A 21,524-nucleotide genomic window follows, 5' to 3' on the forward strand; every position below is an offset into this window, starting at 1 on the left:
ACACGGGGAGAACGTGCAAACTCCACACAGTCAGTCGCCTGAGGCGGGAATTGAACCCGGGTCTCTGGCGCTGTGAGGCAGCAGTGCTAACCACTGTGCCACCGTGCCGCCCACCGTTCTTTCATTTACTTTTGTGTAGTGCGCAGAGATTTGAGAATTGAAGGGCGCAAAGACATCATGGAGAAAGGAAAGGACACGGTCACAGAGTAACTTTAACAGAAGAATGAAAATTTAGAATTAAGACATTACTGCACCCAGGTTATGGGCAAATGCTGTTAAGCAAATTTTCATTAAAAAAAGCTTCTATTTATTCTGGGGAAATAAAAGTTTGATTACAATATTAGGCAAAGATCATCAAACAAATTAGAAACAGAGCAGAAGTCTTTTGTTCTCAAAACTGACAGGGCAAGAACATTTCTAATTAGACTTTAATCTAACTTACTATCTTGGAACAATATGTTTTGAGACGAGCAGAGGTGGTGAAAATTAGCGCACTCCAAAAAGGGTGCAGAAGTTCAGTACTTCCCCTTCCAACTCTGCTGTTGAGAATTCTAAGATCCTTGAGCTAATTTTTCACTAGTTTTGGACAGTTCAGAAGCAATCAAATAGCAAACTATCCGTGCCAGGAAGAATCTGTAACAACTTGTTAAAGTCTCATCCTGTTGTTGACTGTTCTGTGATTTGACCAAGTAAGGAAAAAGTTCAGTAACTTCATTGAAGTATTTTGCAGGTGGTTGTGGGGAAAAGCTTTAGCTTGCAACTGTTTCCTGAGAAGTATTGTTTATCTTGGAAGTAGGACACAAGGAAGTAAGTTATTACACAAACACAATCAGTTACGCAGCTGTTTAGCAGGTTTCCAAGTAGTGGGTTAACTTAATGATTTCACAAAAAGGAATTACAATACTCTTTCCAGAAAGATGAAAGCACATTTGAGGATCCTTATCTTCACAAAATGATTATAGCATTGACTATGTTGCAAAATTTAGACACGAGATGACTGCATTTCTGTGCTAAATAAGCTAGCCAGTTTCAATAAATGGGTTAGATAATAGATAACAAGTGGAATAAGTGCACTGACAGGAGAATACAAAGCTCCTTCAATTTATAGCACTGAAATTAAGATTATTGCTTGTTAAATTATTCAGACAGAGTCAGCTGTTACTACAATACAAGGAATGACAATTCAAAAACGACTTAAAAATTCACTTACGGTTTCTGAGTTTCATAAGCTTTCAGACGTCCCATCTCTCCAGTATAGACTTTATTCATGTTAATGTCGTTATGCACCACCAGCTCATATTGACGGATGCTGCAAAGCAGTAGATGCAACATTACCTTTAAACTGCATCAACAAAGCACGAACAACCACTAAACTTGACAAGATAAACTAGTCTTGGTTATCAAAATCATTTAGACAGCAACTTCAAGCCTCCACAGCAGAAGGTTCAGTGACAATCTGTGACCAAAAGCAACCGATGGCTTTTTGGATTTTTTTTCTTGTACGTTGCAGACATTCCCAACCCCTCTGTTAACATTGATTGAACATTGATCATGCAGTATATGTAAATGAAATTTCGGAAATTGGTTAAATCCATGGTATTATAACAATTCCATGCATACCACTGGTCAAAATTATGAAAAGCTCTAATGTATAACACTGAAGTAAGCTGACTTTCGAGATTAACGAGTTGCAAGTGTAAGACTCTTGGCCCCCGACAACTAGGATCAGTTCCGTTCTATTGTCCACTGTCCAGCTCTTTTTACAGTGAGACACAGATCAAAGAATTTACCCAGGATCTATAAAATGACCATTGTTGTTTAAACGTGGCACTGACCTGGAATCATCACCAGTGGCTTCAACTCCAAAATACTCACACACTGCTGGCCAGAATTGCTCACGCCACATGATGAAATCCTCCTCCAAGCTGACAGGTAGAAAAAGACCTCCGATTAATTATACTGCAAACGCATTTCAGTGTTCAGGATTATGATTTAGGAATGATACAAAATGAGATGACAGGGTGTAGTGTGAATAAATGCCACACTTCATATTTTGCCACATATCTAGCAGCGAGGGTCACTGTCCAATCACATCACAGTATGAGCACCATGCCATCGAAATTGAACTGGCTGCTGCTCTGTAATGGTCTCCTTCCTACTGCCAGGACAATACCTGGCTTGTGGATAGAAGATACATTTGTCAGGGAGGTAGTCACACTGCAGGTAGGTGAGGAATGGGCAACCGCCTGGTAAATCCAGGGAATCAGGCAGGTAAATTCAGAAGTCTCTGGAGCCCCGTTGGAGAACCGGTTTGCCATTTTAGATACTGTTCAGGACAATAGCTTCTCAGTGTAGTGCAGCTAACACTAAACCCGTGACACCCCTTTCTGAAAAAGGATGGTAAAGCAAAGAGAAAGAAAGAGGTATGCTGAGAAAAAACTGGCAGGAAACCAAGGGAATCCCATCGTCTTCTCCAGGCACATTAAACAGGAAGTAAAGAGCAGTAAAAGGAGCGGTCTGGTTACCATTTTACATCAATCTTTACCAAGAAAGCAGATGTCACCCAGACCCAGGTGGAAGAAAAGGAAACTCAGTCAGAAGAGTTCAAAATTGACAAGGAAGTAATAGAACATAAAACAGTACAGCACAGAACAGGCCCTTCAGCCCACAATGTTGTGCCGACCACTGATCATCATGTATACACCCTCAAATTTCTGTGACCATATGCATGTCCAGTAGTCTCTTAAACGCCCCCAATGACCTTGCTTCCACAACTGCTGCTGGCAATGTAGTTCATGCTCTCTCAACTCTCTGTGTAAAGAACCCGCCTCTGACATCCCCTCTATATTTTCCTCCAACCAGCTTAAAACTATGACCCCTCGTGTTAGCCATTTCTGCCCTGGGAAATAGTCTCTGGCTATCGACTCTACCTATGCCTCTCATTATCTTGTATACCTCAATTAGGTCCCCTCTCCTTCTCCTTTTCTCCAATGAAAAAAGTCCGAGCTCAGTCAACCTCCCTTCATAAGATAAGCCCTCCAGTCCAGACAGCACCCTGGTAATTCAACCTTATGTTGGATAAGCTGTTGGCACACAGAATTGACAAGACATCAGGACTAGTTAGGATGGATGAAAGGCTATTGAAGGAAGGGAGAGTAGAAATTATAAAGGCTCTGGCCACCATCTTCCCTGGACTTTGAGACAGTGCTAGAAGACTGACACATTGCAAACTTTACACCCTTCTTCAAAAACAAGAGAAGGTTCTAAGCAATTACAAAGCTGTCAAATTAACATCAGAAACTTCTAGAATCATATCATTTGGATTAATTTTAATAGTCATGTGGACAAATGTGGGAGAGCCACATTTGTCCACATCTTAAGGGAAGAATCACGTTTATCTGACTTCTTGGAACCGTTCTTTCGAACATTACTCCTTTAGCCTAGTGGATACTTCTTTAATTTTCTTATCTCTATGCCAATTTGCACCTGGCTCAGTTTATAATGCAGAGACTATAGCCTTTGACGTCCGGTTTTTAAAATTTTGCTCCTAATTCTCAATATTCCCCAAACAGGAACTCTTGCCGAAGTTGTTGGTGCCAACATGGACCACAACAACTGGATTTGCCACCGGCCCCTCCCTTCCCAGTATCATTTCAAGCAAGTTAACAATGTTCCTCACCTTGGCACCAGATAGTCAAGGCACCATGCAGGACTTTCAATAATACTTACAAAGGATGCTATCTTTACGCCTAATTACAGAATCCCCTACCACTTCTCTTTTTGCTCCCTCTGCTTCAATTGGCCTCCTGTACCATGGCGCAGTGGTCAGTTTTCCCAACCTCCCTGCAGTCCTTTTCCTCATCCACACAGGGAAGCAAGCAACTCAAACCCATTGGACAAGATCAAGAGCTGAGGCTCCTCCAATGCTAAATTCAGAATCCAGCCACCTGCCTCACATCCTCCTGTCCCTAATCACTGGCCAAATTTGAAGTATTTAACCTACAGGGTACGACTGCCTCCTGAAACAGGTAACTCTCCAGTGCACCGAGATGTGCTGCACTATTCATAGCTCATGTCAGCAAAGACAATAAGTCACTCATTACAAGAAACATTTACAGCAAATCTCCAATGCCCATGTGGAGACAACATGTCAAAACCAGAAATCATAATCTCATGCCAATCACACACACATCATTAAAATGATGCGAGTAAAAATTGTATAATCACAGCAGGCCTCTCCAGCTGGTTAAAGGTCATCACAGGCTCAGCTGGCATAGGATAATTAATTTTCATCACTGTACGACTATCAAGAAGTTTAATCTTACTTATTTAAGTTAGCACAGGTTGTCATTTTCCAAGAATCTGTCTAAAAATAATGAAAGTTGACCGCATCAATTTAGTTAAAAATTGAATAAAACCAAAAACGCTCTAAGTGGTCAGCAGGTTTCGCAGCACCTCCCGAGAGAGAGAGAAACAGCGTTAACTCATCAGATAGATGACAGTTTTGATGAAAGGTCTTTGAACTGAAATGTCAACTTTGCTCTTTGCTTCACAGAAGCGGTCAGACCTGGCAGTATTTACAACACTTTTTTAAATTGCAGTTTTCCAACATTCACAATATTTGGTTCTTATATTAGTTGGAAATTGTCATGTGTCATAATAATACTTATTTAAAATTCATTTTAAATACATTGTTAAATAAAATGGGGTGTGATAGGAAAGAAGAAAAATGCCTGGCGATAACTTGCTTTGTTGTGTCTGTATACCGTAAACCACTGCAGAGGAACAATACCTTCAAGCATACAAGCGACCATTACTTACAATTAATTTAGAGATGTAACTGTTTGCTCAAAAGAATACTTAACTGCTCTGCCTCATTAATCACTCAGTTCTCTTGTACCTCATAAATGGTATCAGCATTGAACTGTGCCAGTTCACATTTTAGCAATTAGTCTGACCGCAGCATTTGTGACTAGTTCATGAAAGTCATGTATAACTGTGAAAGCCTTCCACTAGCAGCATCTGGGCCTCAAATGAAACAAACATAACAATCCCAGTCACTGAACACATCACATTTTAAAGTATAAAGCTTGATTTAAAAGAAAACAATTAGTGTTTTTTTAAACCATTGTTGTAGCATTCAAACACAAAGCAATTAAAAATTTTAACCTGGAGTGGGCAAGCAACCTTATTTTCAACTGGGATAGAAGAAAACACCAGTTAAACTTTGCATCACAGTTCGGAAACCCTAAAGGCCATAACACTCTACTAAAAAGAGCTTGCCAAAATAAAAAAACCTGACATTTTCGTAAAATCTTGACTAACAAAAGCACTCACTTGCCGTCATCATCGCCCAGTCCCAGTTCAAAGATCCTTTCTGCTCCCAGCTGTTCCAGTCTCTTGTTTACATACTTGCCCATCGCATTAAAGTGCTCATAAGTTTTATTTCCAAGTCCAAAGACCTAGAAGAAAACAAATTTTAAACTCTTTAACAATCAGATATTGGACCAATTGTTACCTTTTGTTTGGGAAACATGAGTTCAGTGAAATGTCCTTACAGTTTGTAGAAGTATTTATGAGGACCAAACCCCACAAACCAGACTTTTCATATTTCTGAATCAAAGTGCAGTATAATGTTTCAATAATCCTGAGAGTCTACATACAAAATGACAATGTATACTTAAAAATTCAGACCACAGCAGTTTGGGTATCCAAGTTCAATTCACAATTATTATGTGTGAAGATTGATTTTCCTATCCTTCGTCTGCCTTTCCTCAATTGTAGCAGATTACAATCAATGGAATTTATTAATTGCTTTGACTACCACCCTCTCATCAAAGATTACTTGAAGCACCGTACCCATCTTTCACTCTTTTGCAGCTGGCCCAGATGTAAGTGGAGAAGACCACAGTCCGGCTGAGAAGAGTCTCATCTCTAACTTCATCAGCATATTGAATTCAGGCTCCGACAGCACAATTAACAGTTGGCAGCTCAGAAAACGTTCCTCATGGGTCAGAAAAAGCCGTCAGTGGAAAGGACTGTTAGTTCTATGGGATAAATGACTTTTACATTACTTTGTGGAGAAGGATGAATAATCCTTAAAGATGCATTCAGCCTGTCAACGGCAATTTCTCCCTTACCCAGCACAGTTGCATATCAGAGGGGGAAAGCTCCCTGTACCTTATCTAAACACTTGCTTAGTCCATTCTAATTGTCAGGCAGAGTTTCCAAGGGGCCAAGCAGAAACTTATTGGCCCTTGCTTTCCTAACCAGCAACAAACCAGCTGCTAGGCAGGAAACAGAATTAAAACTCCAGATCCTGCTGGCAAATTCAAAAGATTTTACATGTCCTCAGACTTGCTCCGCTACACCACCTTCTCTGGGAATTGGGACTCTGCTGCAGTAATCCCCATTTTGGAGAGCATTAAGCTTCATTGGAAAACTGGAATTGCTATACAGAGATAGATAAAGACCTACCTGATTCATTTTCTATCACCCTGGAAGCCATGTTGTATCAATGATAACCACTGGCAAGAGATGCTGGTTACTCATTGCAATGAATCTTCACAACAGACCCAAACATTGTGAGGAAAACACCACTGATTGAGTGCTTTAGGAACCTGAAGTGCTAAATCACGTGTTTATTTAAATTCACTTGCAGGATGTGGGCATTGCTGGTTGGATTAGCATTTATTGCCCATCCCTAGTTGCCCTTGAGGTGGTGGTGGAGTTTGCTTCTTGAATCGCTGCAGTCCACGTGCTGTATGTAGAGCCACGTGCTGTTAGGGGAGGAATTCCAGGGCATTTGACCTAGTGATATATTTGTGGTATATTTGTAGGAGTGGTGATATATTTGTAAGTCAGGATGGTGAGTGGCTTGGAGGAAAACTTGCTGGTGGTAGTGTCCCCCACATATCTGCTGCCTTTGTCCTTCTGGATAGAAGTTGTCATGGGTTTGGAAGGTGCTATCAAAAGGTTCCTTGGTGAATTTCTGCAATGCATCTTGTAAATGACACACAGTGCTGTGACTGAGCATCTATGGTGGAGAGAGTTGCGTTTCTGAAATAGGTTCTGTATTGAAACCCCAGCGTAGGGGCTTGAACCCACTGATTCTTAGGCAAGAGAGTTACCATTGAACCACAGTTGCAGTGTCTTCTTCCCAAGTATGCTATATCTGCCACATATCGTGCCTCAAAACATGAGAGAAGTGTTGGTGCAGTAGTAAATGTCAAGGAACTGATAACCCAGAATCTCACACCAATGTTCTGTGGACAGAGGTTCAAATCCCATGACAAATTGGATTTTAAAATTCAATAAAATTTGGAATTAAAAGATGGCCTCATGGCAACGTACAATGATTGCCAATTGTTGTAAAAACTCATCTGGTTCACTAATGCCCTTCAGGGAAGAAATTCTGCAGAGCGTCTGGAGTCACATATAGACCAAAATTGGTAAGGCCAGCAATGTGATTGATTCTTAACTGCCCGGAAGGCAATAAACGCTGGTCTACCCAGTGACACCCTCATCCATACATGAATTTTTTTTAAAAAGCAGAAATTCCAAGCTGCTTTTGGGACATCAATCTATTGAAATCTGCCTGCAGAACTCTCGAGAAACTAAACCACACTGTAAGTAATCTAATCTAATCTGATCTGATCTAAAACACGAGCAAATGTTTTTTAAACTATGATTCACAATGCATGATTTTGCAAGTTAATTTCTAGACTTGCAACATATATGTTACAGATTACTTTTTATTAACAAGAAAGAAACATTTCAAAATAAAGCTACATTCACCCCCTGACGTGAATATACTACAAATTGCATTTCATTAACTACACAGATTGCACAATTCACCAGTCTTAATGTTTCTCTGAAATTATCTACACATTCGTTTTGGTTATACAAAAAGTCACAAACCTTTGTCCATTTTTCTCTAGTACTTACTGCATATTTCACACCAGCTAGATCTAGATCAGTCTCTTGCATCCAGTCATAGAAATCTTGTGCGTTGTCAGTGGGATCGCCTTCGCCATATGTAGCCATGCAGAAAATTGCCAGTGAGTTCTCTACTTCTGTAAGTCGATTTAGTTCAGACTGAAAGGAAAAAATAGAAAATTGCACAGAAGTCGATCAAAAGTCAAATGCAATAATCCCAAAATGCTTAATAGCCAATGGATCATGCTTGAAGCATATTCACTATCAACACGTCGTTAAGCAATATCCATTAAGGTCTGACATATAGTAAATAAATGGGGCTAGATATAGGTTTTTGGTAGAACTGATAGAAGGCAAAATTGCTTCCAAAGACATCAGATTAAATTTTCTTTTCTAGCACACCATGGGATATTTTATGTTCAGGCAAGCACATAGTCAAGTTTGTGCTCCTGGCCAATACCTATCCCCTCAGTCTTCATTTCTAGAACAAATTATCCGACTATTGTATTGCTATTTGAGTAATTTTGCTAGGTGCAAGTTTCTTACATTACAACAATGGCTTCAGAAAGTATTTCAAGAGTGGTCAATCTGAAGTTGCAAAGTCTCTAAATTAAAGCAAGGCCTTTCTTTTGTCAAAGGTGACACTTCTGACAACATAGTTTATGGTGTAGGGGGTGAGGGCACGCTATCAGTCTAGAGAGTGTACTTTAAATCCTAGAGGGTGCTTTCTCTGCCTCAGGATGAGCAATTGCATTATCTTGCCTTTCGTGTGAATGATTAAGCAAATTAAACAGTAGAATAAAGTTAAAATTTAATATACACTTCAGGTTCAAAAATGTAATGTTCGCTCCTACATCCCAATGTAGGCTACTATACCAAGCACTGTATTTACAATTTCCAGGGGCCACCTGGAAAATTTTGAGATTTTGCAGAATTTGTAAATGAGAGTCTTGGTGAAAGGGAGAGTTTATACCTGTTGACCGAAGGTGGCACTGATGCGACTGAAAAGCAGTCAGCACTGGGAGGTGGAACATCTCAGGCACAGGTCAGAAGGCTTGATCACATAACCAATTTCCAAAGCCCCTCAATACTGCATCATGGCTGCCAAGGCAATGGGTTCCATTTTTCAAAAACAGTGTTGAGTGTGTACAAATGAGAGTTCCAATAGATTGTTAAGAGTTTAATTTCTTTTCATCTCCACATAGCTCCTGACCGTTGCCCATTGTGGATACACGGGAAATGGTGACAGTGATGGCAGAAGGGTATGAGAAGGCAGTGGTGTGGGTGGGAAATATGGGCTAACATGGAGGGGGCAGTAAAAGTCCGTTCCTGTGGAGGTCTGAAAAGGATGAGGCTACAAAGGCCCTAAGTTTTCAAAACAACAAACTGGATGATGTTTTCACTAGTCCTGCCTCAGCGCTCTCCTGCAGCCAATTCTGCTCAGCTTCTAGAATTAGCTTCCATCCCGATTACTCCCTGGAGTGAAAATGGATTGTAGTGGGGCTCAGTAAACCGAGGTAGATCTGCTGGGTCAGGAAATTTCTTAATTCAAGCTACCCATGTTGGTGGTGAAAATCCAGCTCTCTATTATCCTCTTTTCACCCGAGACTCTCCCTAACAATCCTCCATTGATCAAACTTTTGCATATCACTCAGAACTCTTCCTTTAAGATAGAGTTTTTTTTGAGAGGAGAATTTCAGATACTTTTTATTAGTAGTTAAAAGGTTGTTCACTCGTTCAAGGTTTTATTGCATGAATGTTCTACTGCCATCTGATAATAGTGCAGTTTTGCCCGCCTGGATATGCCTTCACTAAACTGACACGGTTGCTTCCCTGTCAGCCACACTTAACATAGCTGATTCCTAGTTATGAATTCAGTATTGGTCCCTTCATATTATAGGGAAATTACCAGCACTCTGGGACAATTCTAAATACTTCATTGCAAAATTAAAAGTGAACAGTCATCATTCCCTGTTTCCTAGAATAGGTCAGACATATGATCATTTATTAGTGTAGCCACACCAGGAATTTGTTTTTGCTGCAATTAATATCATTGCATTAGCAGTAATACGCACACAGCTTCTGAAAGTCACTAAATTTTGAGCTCAAAAGTCACAAAGCTGAATACACTAGTCTCCTATTTCTGGTACACGGTGGTCAACAAGTCTTGCTTCATGTAATTGATTATCTCATTTCAACAGAACCCTTTTTAACACACACAGGTAAGACAATTCTGTGAAGATTTGTTCTCTGTATGTGAAACAATTCCTTCTTTAATAATAATTGTTTAACAAAATTGTGCTTTATTGCTAGTTTATTCACTTTAATAAATTATACTATTCAAGAAGATTGTTAAAACTGCTGAATAATTAACTTTTTTTTTGAACGGCCAATGCTATATAGAAGTCTCTTGAATGACAGTGAGGATGAGCTCCAATGAGACACACCAAAGACTGAGGTAGACTAAAGGGAGAAGACAGAAAAGGAGACAACTACAGTCACAGTGAACGACAGACTATTCATAATCTCAAATAACACATCAGAAAAATGCCATTTGAGGGAGGTACATGTACAGAGGAACCTCGATTATCCGAACGAGATGGGCGGGCACTATTTCGTTCAGATAATTAATTATCCGGTTAACTGATTTGCTCTGGAGCTTGGAGTTTTCTGTGAAGTCTGCTTCCTATTCAGGAGACTAGGCAAAAAAACACTCTGTACAGGAGACCCCATCCCGTCCAACACCGTCTGGATAATTCAGATAATTGATATTCGAATAACCGAGGTTCCTCTGTATATTTATCATCAGCTTCGGGTTCGGTTATCCTCAAATTCTTTATGGTCATGAAAACATAATACTAACCATATCATATTCCTCTGGATCAGTAGCCATTCCTCGCATTCCATACCGCTGAGCATCTTTTGACAGTCTGTTTGCAAACTCTTCCGCTGTTCCTGTTTGAGAGCCGTAAAACACAACTATGTTTTTTCCCTGCAGGGAAGAATACATAAAGGCACAAAGATATTTCAGGATCTCTGAAACTGGTGCACGGCATTCTCAGTAGTTAGTGTAACATGGACACAGTCTATCAGCTTTTTTTCCCCGCAGTACTGAATGTCATTAGGATCTCAAAGCATCTTTAATGTTGAGGTAAGATAGCATAGGAAGCAGTAGAAAAAGTATTAACATACACGTGTACAAATGTTTTGATGAGAACAGGACTGAGCTTGACTGATAATCAAATAGTTTACTGATAGTACCCATCAAGATATTCATGTGAGGGAGCAGTTAGGCATTTGAGCAAGATGTTGGAGGATGCAAATGAAATCCCACTGCAGTGGCTCAAGGTGAAGGAAAAAGATTGGAAGGAAAAAAACTAATGAAGGGAACGCACTGGAAAATAGTAGTCTGGATCGCAGATTAGCTCAGATACAGGAACCAAAGGGCTGTGGAAGAGATGGATAGTCTCTGACCAGACAAATCTGAGATAGTCAGGTGATGCTAGAGTCCCTATTAACCGCTCCCAAATGTTAATCCTGTAGATGTTGACCTCTCCCCCTCAAAACCTATTGACTAAAAGTTAAATCTTAGAAACTTGACTTTTACAAGCAGAACATAAAGCAACAAATGATTATCGCAAGTTTTGAGAAGATTTGCAGCTCAGTTTGAGGTTTTGGATGCAGGTTTGCTCACTGAGCTGGAAGGTTCATTTCCAGATGTTTTGTTATCTTACTAGGTAACATCTTCAGTGGACCTCAGGCGAAGTAACGCTGAAAATTCCTGCTTTCTATTTATACGTTTGGGTTTCTTTGGGTTTGGTGATGTTATTTCCTGTGGTGAAGTCACTTCCGGTTCCTTTTCTCAGAAGGTGGTAGATGGGGTCTAACTCGATGTGTTTGTTGATAGAGTTCTGGTTGGAATGCCATGCTTCTAGGTGCGAGCAAACCTACATCCACAAATGATTATGCTGGAAATTTTCTGAATACTTGGTTGGGTTGGAAGTGGTGTGGGACAAGCATTGACAACATACCTCAGGAAAGATGTACAAACCCTAAAAAGGAGCAGCAGAGGTGGTTTATCAGCCCATTTCCAGGGATGAAGGACTTCAGTTTTCCATGGCACTGAGAAGCTTAATATATGGTACAACAGATTTTCAAGATGGAGAGATTTTGATAGTGTAGTTAGAGAAAAATGATTTTCTCTTGAAAATGGCTCAATTAACAAAAAGGCCATACATCTTGGCAGAAAGATCTAGAGGAAAGATTAGAGGTTCTTGATATACTCAGTTATCAAAAGCCAAGATTTTAAACCAAAGAAGTGACAGAAGTGGATTTTTTTTTAGGTTGTATAATTTTGTTTTTCTTAAATGAAAAAGAAGATAGAAAAGGTACACAAGAATAAGAAACTTATGGGGTTACAGAAGAAGGGGAGGGGGCTTGATAGCTCCCTCTCACATTCAGTGCTAGTCTCATTGGTCTCCAGCACTACAGGTTTCTGAGATTCTACAATTCTAAACCTGAAAGGGGCTTCAGAGAAGGACAAGGACCGATCCATAGAAGTTATGGAGAAGAGATTACAGGTATTGGGATTTTCAACTTGGCAGAGATTCTTGTGGAATTACATAAGAACAGCAACAACGTGCATTCAGAACATAACCAAATTAAACCCAGCTGCTGGGTAAAGTTGAAACTAGCAAAAGGCAATTAGGGACGACAGAACGTTTATGGAGGGGATCAATTCTCTCTCATCACCAATTGATTATACCCATAGAATATCACAGTGAAAGATGCACTTACTGTTTTCTTCATCTTTTCAATGAAACTGGTTTCTCGTATTGTTGGTACCCTGCAAACACCAGATATACCAATTATTCAGACAAGTCTGAGGTTTACGTAGAGTTTTCAGCAAGATCTGGTCCATAAATTTCACATTGCTGCACATGAAAACAGGCTCAGTAAATAGTAATATCCTTTCACCCATGAGCTTTTGAACAACCACTATGGTTATCTACTGCACTCTTACCTAAAAACTACAAGAACAGGCATCTGCAGCCAGACACTTACCTTGCACCAATATGTTTCTTCCACAAAATCACTAAATTCATATCACACAAACTTTTGTCTCAAAATTAAAGCATTTGGTCCACCCTATATTTGCTGATTGTTTGCATGGTTCACTATCTAGCTAAAAAAAAGTAGTATCCACGAATTCTCAGAGCTTCACTGTGCACAAATAAAAACCTTTCCCTATGGCCTGTGGTCAAATCCAGTGCAATCTGACGTATTGAAAGGCTGCTGGTTATAATAGAGTAGCATGAAATATGTTGAGCAGTTGCAGTTTCTAATGAGCATATTCCAGAGATGTTTCTTTGCTAAAACTTACTGAGGAACTTCCAAACAGCAAAGAACAGGCAGAGGAATACAAAATACTGGACAACAGTGGGTAACAGAGCAATCCCAAATAACATGGGGCAAAATGTAGCTACACAATGCCATACACAAAAAGAAAAAAATCACAAAAACAATCCTATCCCTTTAGAACAGAAACTACTGGAGAAACTTAGCATGCTTGCCTTTATTGGTCAATGCATTGAGAATAGGAGTTGGGAGGTCATGTTGTGGCTGTACAGGATGTTGGTTTGGCCACTTTTGGAATATTACGTGCAATTCTGGTCTCCTTCCTATAGGAAGGATGTTGTGAAACTTGAAAGGGTTCAGAAAAGATTTACAACGATGTTGGTAGGGTTGGAGGGTTTGAGCTAAAGGGAGAGGCTGAGTAGGCTGGGGGTGTTTTCCCTGGAGTATTGGAGGCTGAGGGTTGATTTCCAACAGCTTTGACTTTATGTGCCTTTAAGACAATACTCTGAGCAACCAATGAACTCCACCAACCAGTTTGTGCATGAGGTGTCAATATGCATCATATTTAGCCAACAATCAGAGCAATTAGCATTTCAGGTTTTCAGTTAATACTTAGTACTGATTTGTACCTTGGCAAAAGAATGGCATAACCTCCATGATTCTGAGTCACACAATACACCTATCTTCCAGTGACTACCTGAAAAAGTGCCACTGGGGTCTTAGAAGGACACCATTCTTCACTATGACCACCATAAGAGAAACACACACACACACACGGACAATGTCTGACCTCCTTCCAAACAACTGAAAAACCATAGGAAAATTAAACTGCAAATGGTTTTCACACTTAGTATGAAGATAACATAGAAATCATATCTGGCTTCACTGAAATCCTGCAGATAACAGTTTAAAATAAATTGAGAAGTTGTTTATGATTTCATCTCAATTGCTGGGGCATCAATTAAATGCTGAGCTTCTCTTTTCATTGCAGCAGTTTTCAAAACAAAAAAATGAAGATCATAATTCCAATAGGATTGATTAACCAAATAAAATACAACACCAAGACATATCAAACCACAGTGATATTGAACAGGCCAATAAAGTCACATGAACAAAGTCTACCACCATGCTGAACTGGCTTAGAGAAACTGAGGACTGCAGATGCTGGAGATCAGAGCTAAAAAATGTGTTGCTGGAAAAGCACAGCAGGTCAGGCAGCATCCAAGGAGCAGGAGAATCGACGTTTCGGGCATAAGCCTTTCTTCAGGAATGAGCCCTTTCCTCATTCCTGAAGAAGGGCTTATGCCCGAAACGTCGATTCTCCTGCTCCTTGGATGTTGCCTGACCTGCTGCGCCTTTCCAGCAACACATTGAACTGCCTTAGAGACCCTTTTAGTAACTTTTCTGAAATATTTAAGTTTGACAGAGACAGAGTTACATCACTAACACTTCAGTACAAATGGGAGAGAGGTACTTTATATTAAATCTAATTTACAATATAATGAGCAAATTGAAAAACGGCTTTACACAATTAAACATGATTGAATTTTAAAAAAGGCATGCCACAAACATAGTGAAAGTGCTTTTGGGTTTTCACTAACATCCCCTTGTTCTACATTTATGTAGACCCAAGAAGAGGGAAAGAATGACATTTCATTACCAGTCTTCATCCATCCATTAACCTAAGCTTCCCTCTTGCCCAAAGAGAGTGCACACGAGACAGTGCAGCAAATGTTTCAGCAAACTTGGAAGTTTGAGCCAGACAAGTGAGTCAAGGGAGCAGTCAACCAGCCACAATCAGGAAGACCACGGATAGAGAAGAGGGGAAATCTTAGGCATCAAGGCAGCAGCGTGATTGATGGAGCAGAAGTATTGAGATTGTTGTGGAAATAGGGAGTGCAGCATGGGTAACTATCATGTCACCTAGTCAGCCAACTGGATGCAAGTGTCTGAGTGGCAGGAATGAACAAAGGGTTTACAGAACCATGTTTGGAGGAGTTACGCAGGGAGAATAGGCCAACCAGAGGCAAATGTAAGGTAAATGTTTAGATTAGATTAGATGTTGTTAGATTATGACTTAAATGCATGCAAGACTTGATAAAATACAATTTTGACTTACATCAATTTGTCAAAATTAACATTGGTGATTCAACAAAATTCAAAGATTATTTAACTTTTGGAAATATTGCTGTTGATAAAGCAGTTTGTCGATTGGTACAACCAGAGACCTGAGCTAGGCTACATTTTGGATCCCTTCAATGCTCAAATTAGGATAAGAAAATAATTAGCCTAAATGCGACAGAGTTAAACATTTCCAATTCTGTTTGTGGGAAGTAGTGAAGATAAAATTAAAACAGAACATGTAAACTACTGTAAAGAGCAAACAGATTTCACTGAATGTACCATCTCTGTACTTATTTGTTCATGGTTCACCTAGAGCAGGTAGCTGTCATGTGACCTGCCAACTAGACTAAGACCCACTGACTCCAGGCATGGGAGGCAGTATTTACTGCATTTCAATGCTGTGCCTGAAACCAGTAAAACCACCAAATAGGCACAGAAGAAATCCAGTGACAAAAGGAAGTCACAGAAGTAAAATGCTCCAGGAGATATTATTCCCTGCTCTGTAGAGCGTCGTAGTTGATTCAGCTAATAAGGTCAGACAAATCTATGGCTACAACTACAGATAAATATGGCATGGCCTTAAATTTTATAAACAATTGATCAGACTCTCTCAGAAGTATACCACTTAAAGAGATCAGCAATCAATGTCTGATGACACAGTAATAGAATGAGGCCATTCAGCCCATTGAACTTTATCAATTAGATCTTTTGAACTCATTTGAACAGATGGCTTCCAGATCCTTTAGTTGCCCTCTTTAAAACAGAAACAAACAAGATCAGGTTTGAAATTTTTAATTAACCAAGTGACAACAGCTTACTGCGGGGGGTGGGGGAGGAGGGAGAGCGCATCCCAATATCCACAATCGTTTTTGTGAACGGATTCCGAACATCTCACCAAAAGGGACTCGTTCAAATTTAAGTCCATGCCCCCTTGTTCTGGAGTGCCAGAAGAAATACTTTCTCCAGACACCTGACTGAAATATTTCTTCATCACAATAGATCACCGCTTAATCTTCAATACTCAAGTGAATGCAAATCTTGCTCATGCAAATCATTCGTGGTGAGGGGGTGGGGAGGAGGAGAAGAAGGAGGGCATAGGGGGAGGGGGTAAGGGCGAGGGGTCAGGAGGGCGAGGGATGGAGGAGGAGGGCGGTGAGTCAGGAGACAGATGCGAGGGTGGCTGTGTGGGTTGGGGTGCTTGAGTGCATTGGGAGTGAGTGAGAGAGAGAGATTGTGGATGAGGGTGATGACAGTGGGTGGGATGTTCAGAGGGTCAGTGTGGACTTGATGGGCAGAATGGCCTGCTTTCACACTGTAGGGATTCCATGACCTTCCCATTCTACACTTTGCCACATCCCTTGTGTGGTAGTTGGTATAGAGGCAGGGTTTCTCAAACAAAAACAGACACCTACCCATTCACAAGCTCTTTATGCAGTGCCTCACTGCAGCAGTCCCCGAGGCCACAGCCAACAAAATAACAGGAGGAATTTAAAGAGGCCTAGCAGCTGCCAGGAATCAGTCCAAACCTCACGGTAGTCATTGCTGTCTCAGAGTTTATGACCCCAAAACCTTATCCTGTGACTTCACTGGTCTGACCCACTGGTTGGGAAGCCCTGACCTCTTATGGTGTTAAGTTACACATTCTAACCACTTTCTGCACATGGAGAGGTGATCCAATTCAAGTGTTCAACACTACCTTCCTTGATCATTGGAGGAAAGACCAGATTACAGGGGTGGGTGTGGGAGCGGAAAGAGGAGAATGACTGAAACATAAACCTAAAACATTTGGAAATGTCACAAAGCACTCACTCAGAGAGCAATGTGAAACATCTTCTAAAAGAGCCATTTAGGCATTTCAATTAAATCTCTCAAAATAAACAAATAAGCCTGATAGATTCTTGTTATGCAGGTAGAGCGTGTTGAAATATAAAACAAATCAGTCATAATATTATTGAATGGCAGAATAGAATCAAGAGGCTGACTACCTTATTTCTGTTCCTATGTTTTGCTTTGGCCTCAAAACACGAGACAATGATTAGTTTCTAAACCGAACAAAGGTTGATTAATTATATAACAGCCAAATCCTGTTGACAGTAAGATGTCTGATATAAGAGTTGATGTCTGTGCTATTCAGTCTTCCATGTAAGTAGGCTGCAGTCAGACATTGCTAGGAATCTAAGCAGCTGTCTTGGTCGATCACTATTCAAATTATAGTCTTCTAGCTTCTAGTCTCAACAATGTAGGCAATCAAACGCAGACAAGACTCATTTGCCTTATTTTCTGGTTTGGCCTGTTTGATGTACAGATAAGGTTTGGAAAAGGGTGTCACCTTGTTAATGGATAAAATCCCAAATCAGAACAAGCGTTTGTTAACTCCACAGAGGACAAACTAGATTTTTTTTTTCCTTGCTGTGCATGTGTGGATAAATTACCCTGGTGTACTAATCATTAATATGACTCATTCCCCACTATATTCAACCTTGAACTCATGTTGCTGCATCAAAATTCTGAAATCAATGTAAAAGACACTCAATGCATCAAATGAATTTATCTCCATCAGGTGCAGAACACAGTTCAAAAGGTAAAGTATATCTTATTCTAAGGCTGTGTAAATAACACAGGGTACTTTAATTGACAGTTAGCTTCATATTTCTGTGCATGGAGCATTTTCAAAATCTCTCACCTACACAAACAGCAAATACCTTTTTCCTTTATTGCAATGACATTCAATTGTATTAATCACAATCAGAAGAGAGCCATTTAATTAGGAGATGGCAGCATCTCCCCCCACCCCCACAATTCCTAGAGAACATGGATACCACTGGCAAGGCTGGCAATTGTTGCTTGTCCTTAACACCCTTCAACTGTTTGGCCCAATCGCAGGCAATTGAGGGATTAACCACATTACCATGCGTCTGGAATCACATGTGGCCCAAACCAAATACAGTCAGATTTCTTTCCCTGAAGGATATTAGTGAACTACCTGGGCTTTTATGATAATGGTTATGCGCTGACTATTGCAATAACTTTCATTTTAATTCCCACATTTCATAGATGAATCTGAACGTTAGCACGAGTCGCTGTTTTACTCATCCGGCAATACCTTTTAAAAAGCATTTGCTTTTAACAAACAATAATAATGACATTTTCACTAGGTTTGGATCCTCCATGACCCCATTTGCAAAAGATAGAAGCAACAGGCTCAAGAGTTTAACAGGATGAAATATAAAGATGTCTGAATCGGGACCTTTTTGGTGTCAGACTGAGGGAGGGAGGTGGTGGAGAAGGTACGCATGTAACCGGAGAAACTGATTTCAGTGCACCACACAGGCTGGATTGTTTATTCTGTTAGAATTGCCAATTAAAAGCTTTAGAAAATAATTTTTGACACTAAAAAAAATTCAAATATAAAAGCAAGCATTCATTCGATCTATTGCTACTTTGTACAATATGGGGTCACAAATGATTGAGCAATGCTGTGCTGAAACGCGAAGGACTGGAGATTTCTCTCTGTTCAAGATTGGAGTTTGGAGGGCGTGGTGAGAGAGCAGGGAAGAGTTACACAGTCACAATGTCCCTAACTCAATCTGCATTTTGACAGCCTGCTGCCTATCTGTGACCTCTGTTTTTGCACAAGGCTGGTACACTCGTTGGAACATATTCAATGGAACTAAAGGAAATGCTCCAGCCCTTTTTCCCAGTAATGCAGGCTTTTCACTTTGGATTATGGATAATGAACAACAACATTATTATTGCCCACATGCAACTGTGTCTATGCACACAAGAGTAACCCAGGCCATGCCATACATGCACAACACAAATTCCTATTCATAGCAAGTCAGAACAATCAATACACCTGGAGAGGTGTAAATCTACATCAGTTTTTTCAACCCCCCACTAAACAATTTATTCCCCAATTTTGTGTATCTGTCAATGATCATAAGATTGCCCCTGCAAACTTACACTGTTAACTAATATAAAAGTTCCACTGCAAGCAGAAGTTGGATTTTTGTTCAAGGGCCAGAGCCAAAGGATAGCTCCTGGGAACTCAAAGCATCCCAGTGGCTGGTGGCAGAGGATAAAGCTAATTTATTAGCTGCGCCTTGTGCATCCAGTACACATGATGCCAAGCAAGAACCGAATGCAACTTTTCAGAATCTGGGAACATGCAATGTAATTGCACATATTTAACATAAGGCAGCAAATTCAGGCCATCTTTCTATTGCACAGTGGTTTCAGAAGTAAGAGACAAACACTAACCTGCTTAGGTCTACTTCATGCTGGCGAACCGAGAAAATGCAGCCCATAATTCCAGTTTCAGGTTTCTCAGTCTATCGTGCAAGTTACAGATTAGGCAGAATTGCCCTCTATTTATGCTATGTTTTCACTGTATTCAGATGTTACAGACCATTCATCATTTCACAATCAAGATCCTTGTCTAGAACAGTGAGAAAGTAAAGCCTCAGTGACTCCCTTGAGGAATCTCTTATGCCAGGCGAACTGATTTGTGATCCATATTTACACTGTCACTGCAGCTTTCACAAAATCCAGACATTCTAGTGGTTACATTAACAAATAATTACATCTTGTACTTGGCTGTGTCTTTCGATGTATAAATCATTTTGCAATATGCCCCTCTTCTGTACTTGTGTTTCCCTTAGCAACGGCTTCATCACATCCAATGACCTCTCGGGGAGAATAACTAAGCTGAAAGGCAGCTGTTTCAGGACTGAACAGAGGAGGCCTGCTGCTATGGTTACGTAATCCATCATAAAAGATTTCTATTCATGACAAACTCCCCCGTTCTTTTCACCGTCCCAGTGGGTGATATATCACATCAATGATCACCGAAAATAAAAATATCTGGTGACAATCGCCACACTTAAACCCACTAATCACTTGGTCCATGCTAGTTATATGCAAAAATTAGAGCAGGAATTGTTTCAAATTACTTGGATTTGAAAATGACTTGGGAGGAGACGATAGCATATAATCATCACAGGACTAATAATCCACAGGCCCAGACAAATGATCATGGGGCAGAGGATCAAATTCTTGGTGGAATCTGAATTCAATGAATACTATTCATTGATGCAAAAACAAAAACAAGTTGACTAATGTCTCCAGGGAAGAAAATCTGCCATCCCTACCTGGTCTAACCCACAGACCAATAGTAACACAGTTGACTCTTAAATACCCTCTGAAGCACCACAAAGTTAGCCATTTCAAGGGACAATTAAGGATAGGCAACAAATGATGGCCTTGCTGGTCATGTCCACATCCCAGGGAAGAAGAAAGAAATTATGAATGGTACAAACTGATGACTTAATGTTAAATACTTACAAAAAACATGCATACACTCTCATTGACTCAATCATATATGAAATGCAGTTGTCTCCATCTCCCCCCATGCTCATTTTTAATCAGCGCTGTCATAGTTCCCTGGTAACCCAAGAGGCAAGTTGCAAACGACTTGTTTTCTTCCTGAGTGAAATAAGGGAGCTTTGTAATGGAGTAATATTAATCTGGGCGTTTAGAGAAAAGTACCAAAAAGGTAAAAGTTGATTCCTGCAGTTTCCGTTCATGCAACGTGATCAGGAAGTGCCAGACGTCTCAGCACTGCAACTGAGGTTTGATTTGAACTAATGAGCTGAATACTGTTTGGGACTGAATGGTGCAGAGAGTTAGACACAAGCTTTTACCATAGTGTTGCAATGAAAGCCCATTGGCAGTTAAGGTACAATGTGAAATATATTTTTGGATAGTCGCAGCATAGCTTCACAGGGTATGGACGAATATCAACAACAGCTGAAACGAAAAGGTGCACCAGATTGTGTTTTTTTTTAAATCAATTCGCAAGATGTAGGTGCCGCTGGTTGGATCAGCATGTAATGCCCATTCACATTTGCCATTGAGAAGGTAGTGGCGAGCTGTATTCTTGAACTGTTACAGTCTATTTGGTCTAGGTGCACTCGGATTGCTCTTAGGGAAGGACTTCTGAGCTTCTGACTCAGCAGTACTGAAGGAACGGCAACATATTTCCAAGTCAGGATGGTGAATAGCTTGGAGAGGAGGTTGCAGTTGGTAATTGTTCCCAAATATCA

General features: G+C 40.3%; 1 protein-coding gene across 6 annotated transcripts in view; it reads right to left on the reverse strand.

The window, feature by feature from the left end:
- LOC122564141 (NADPH--cytochrome P450 reductase-like) overlaps positions 1 to 21,524 on the reverse strand; it is a 74,720-nt gene that overhangs the window by 19,210 nt on the left and 33,986 nt on the right. For all 6 annotated transcript variants that reach the window (XM_043718760.1, XM_043718765.1, XM_043718762.1 and 3 more), the window contains exons 3-8: positions 12,736 to 12,784; positions 10,802 to 10,930; positions 7,948 to 8,097; positions 5,338 to 5,462; positions 1,836 to 1,925; positions 1,211 to 1,309 (exon numbers count right to left, since the gene is read on the reverse strand). In XM_043718760.1, the coding sequence (XP_043574695.1) occupies positions 1,211 to 1,309; positions 1,836 to 1,925; positions 5,338 to 5,462; positions 7,948 to 8,097; positions 10,802 to 10,930; positions 12,736 to 12,784 (642 nt within the window). The remainder of the gene's footprint in view (positions 1 to 1,210; positions 1,310 to 1,835; positions 1,926 to 5,337; positions 5,463 to 7,947; positions 8,098 to 10,801; positions 10,931 to 12,735; positions 12,785 to 21,524) is intronic.

This window comes from Chiloscyllium plagiosum, chromosome 28 (assembly GCF_004010195.1).
Source record: "Chiloscyllium plagiosum isolate BGI_BamShark_2017 chromosome 28, ASM401019v2, whole genome shotgun sequence".
NCBI classification, from domain to species: Eukaryota; Metazoa; Chordata; class Chondrichthyes; order Orectolobiformes; family Hemiscylliidae; genus Chiloscyllium; species Chiloscyllium plagiosum.